This window comes from Saprolegnia parasitica (assembly GCF_000151545.1).
Source record: "Saprolegnia parasitica CBS 223.65 unplaced genomic scaffold supercont2.213, whole genome shotgun sequence".
Lineage (NCBI taxonomy): Eukaryota > Oomycota > Saprolegniomycetes > Saprolegniales > Saprolegniaceae > Saprolegnia > Saprolegnia parasitica.
This window is the reverse complement of record NW_012156607.1, coordinates 43632-45703: the sequence shown is the minus strand read 5'-3', so window position 1 is coordinate 45703 and position 2072 is coordinate 43632. Positions and strand designations below refer to the sequence as shown.

The following is a 2072-nucleotide window of genomic DNA, read 5'->3' as shown; positions in this document are numbered from 1 at the left end:
GAGCGCCAGCGCAAAAACTGCACCGGTTGGGCGTTGTGAGCACCCGGAAGTTCTTGTACCGGTTCAGATCGAACGCGCGCACCGTGCCGTCGAGCGAGCAGCTCACGACCGCTTGGCCGTTGGCGGTGAACGCGACACCCGTCACCGGGGCTTGGTGCTCGTGGAACGTCACGTAGCAAAAGCCCGACGTCGTGTCCCAGAGCTTGAGCTTGGCGTCGTCGGCGCCGGTGGCGAGGAGCCGGCCGTCCGGTGAGTACGCGAGCGCGTTCAAGTCGAAAAAGTGGCCTTGCTGCTTGAGCACATACGTCTCCGACTTCCACTCCCACACGAGGAGCTGGCCGAGCGTCTGCGACGCGAGCGCGAGCCACTCACCCGACGCGTTGATCGCGACCGAGCTCAGTCGGTGCTGCGTCACGCTGAGTGTGTGGATGTCGGCAAAGTCGGGCAGTGAGTAGAGGCCAAACGTGCCGTTGCCAAACCCGACCGTGAGGAGGCTCGACGCCGCGTGGAACGCGACGCAGTCGATCTTGGCGTACTCCATCTTGAAGACGTGCTTGTGCTTGGTCGACCACTTGACGCCGCGGGCGAGGATCGGCGTCTCGTCGTCGTCGTCCAAATCGTCGTCCATGTCGTCGTAGTTGTGTTCCCAGCGGTACGCGCCGCCGTCGCGGCCGATCGTGTAGACGCTCGAGCCATCCTCGGAGAAGAAGGCACCCATGACCACGTCGCGATGGCCGACAAACGAGTAGGGCGTGAACGTCGGGTACGGCGTGATCGACCAGAGACGCACCGAGAGGTCCTTAGCCGTCGAGAGGAAGAACTTGGAGTCGGGCGACCACTCGACCGATAGCACGTCGCCGTGGTGGCCGCCGTACGTACGGTGGTGCACGAAGGGCGCAAACTCGCGCTTGAGACCTGGCGCCTTCCACACCTGGATCTTGGCGCCATGGGTGACCGCAATGAACTTGTCGTCCGGGCTAAAGCGTAGCGCGCGGACGGGCGCCTTGAAGTTGAAGCGGTACAAGACAATGCCCTTCTTGAGGTTCACGAGCAGCGAGTGGCCATCTAGCCATGGCATCCATCGATATATCCTCATGGCCACGATAGGATGGTGATGCTACCTTCGTCGACCGCAATCAAGAGGCGCGAGTCGTGCGAGACGGCCATGGCATGCACGTTGGACCGACTCTCGAACGCAAAGGTGCGCGACGAGTTGCTACAGCATACGATGAGGCGAATGCGCCTCGTCGTGGCAGAGAGGGCGGTACTTGATGAGGTCGAACATGGTGATGCGGTTGCCGACGGGACTCAAGAGCGCATTGCCGTCGGGCGTGAAGACGACATTGCCTTGCGTGTACACGGTGCCACAGAGGTGGCTAAACTACTCGGACGCCATGAGATGCGTCGACCATCGGCGCGTCTACCTCGTACGCGAACTTCATGCTTTTGGATTTCGGGCAATGCGACCCAACCAATCATAGCGTACGACTCCACACCAACAAATTTCCTCGAGTTTTAACCAATCAGGAGCGAGAGCCACCGATCCAGAAGGTCTCCCACACACACATGTGCATGCTCCACGTCTCGTCCTTGGCGTCGATCGAGCCTGGACGCGGCACGAGACGAAAGAGACTAAGGAGTAGTATTGTCTTGGGTGGATATCGACACTAGGAATCGATAACGGACTCGAACCCGCGACGCAGGTGCACACAGAGCACTTGATATTTTGAGGGGGGATAACTTTCACGCGCCATCAAGGTACATTTGTACCGGTAGGGCCTTTGGTGCTCGTCGCACGACCTAGAAGCATCCTCGACGGACATTGAAAGCTGTGGCAAGACGACGTTGGGTGTGCATTTGGTGTCCTGCGTGGCCTTTTCGAGGGGCTGTTGAAGCTGCCATGACGAGCATGTGAAAGATTCTCATCAACGTCGACATTCAGAGATGCGCAGCAGCGGTGCCACTCGATCGCTCGTCGCTGCAACGGCCGAGTGTTGCGAGATGGAGGCGTCGCGTCTTGGACCTTGAACTTGCCGCCAAGGGCGATAGATTCAAGTTCCCCGGCAAGTACG

General features: G+C 59.8%; 1 protein-coding gene across 1 annotated transcript; it reads right to left on the bottom strand.

Annotated features, from left to right (window-relative positions):
- Positions 1–18: 18 nt before the first annotated feature.
- Positions 19–1442, bottom strand: SPRG_15516 (hypothetical protein; the record flags this gene model as incomplete). The annotated part of the gene is made up of 4 exons (XM_012355182.1): positions 19–1065; positions 1122–1216; positions 1269–1381; positions 1425–1442. Coding segments are annotated over 4 exons (1273 nt in total), but the record flags the coding sequence as incomplete, so codon positions are not given.
- Positions 1443–2072: the final 630 nt, after the last annotated feature.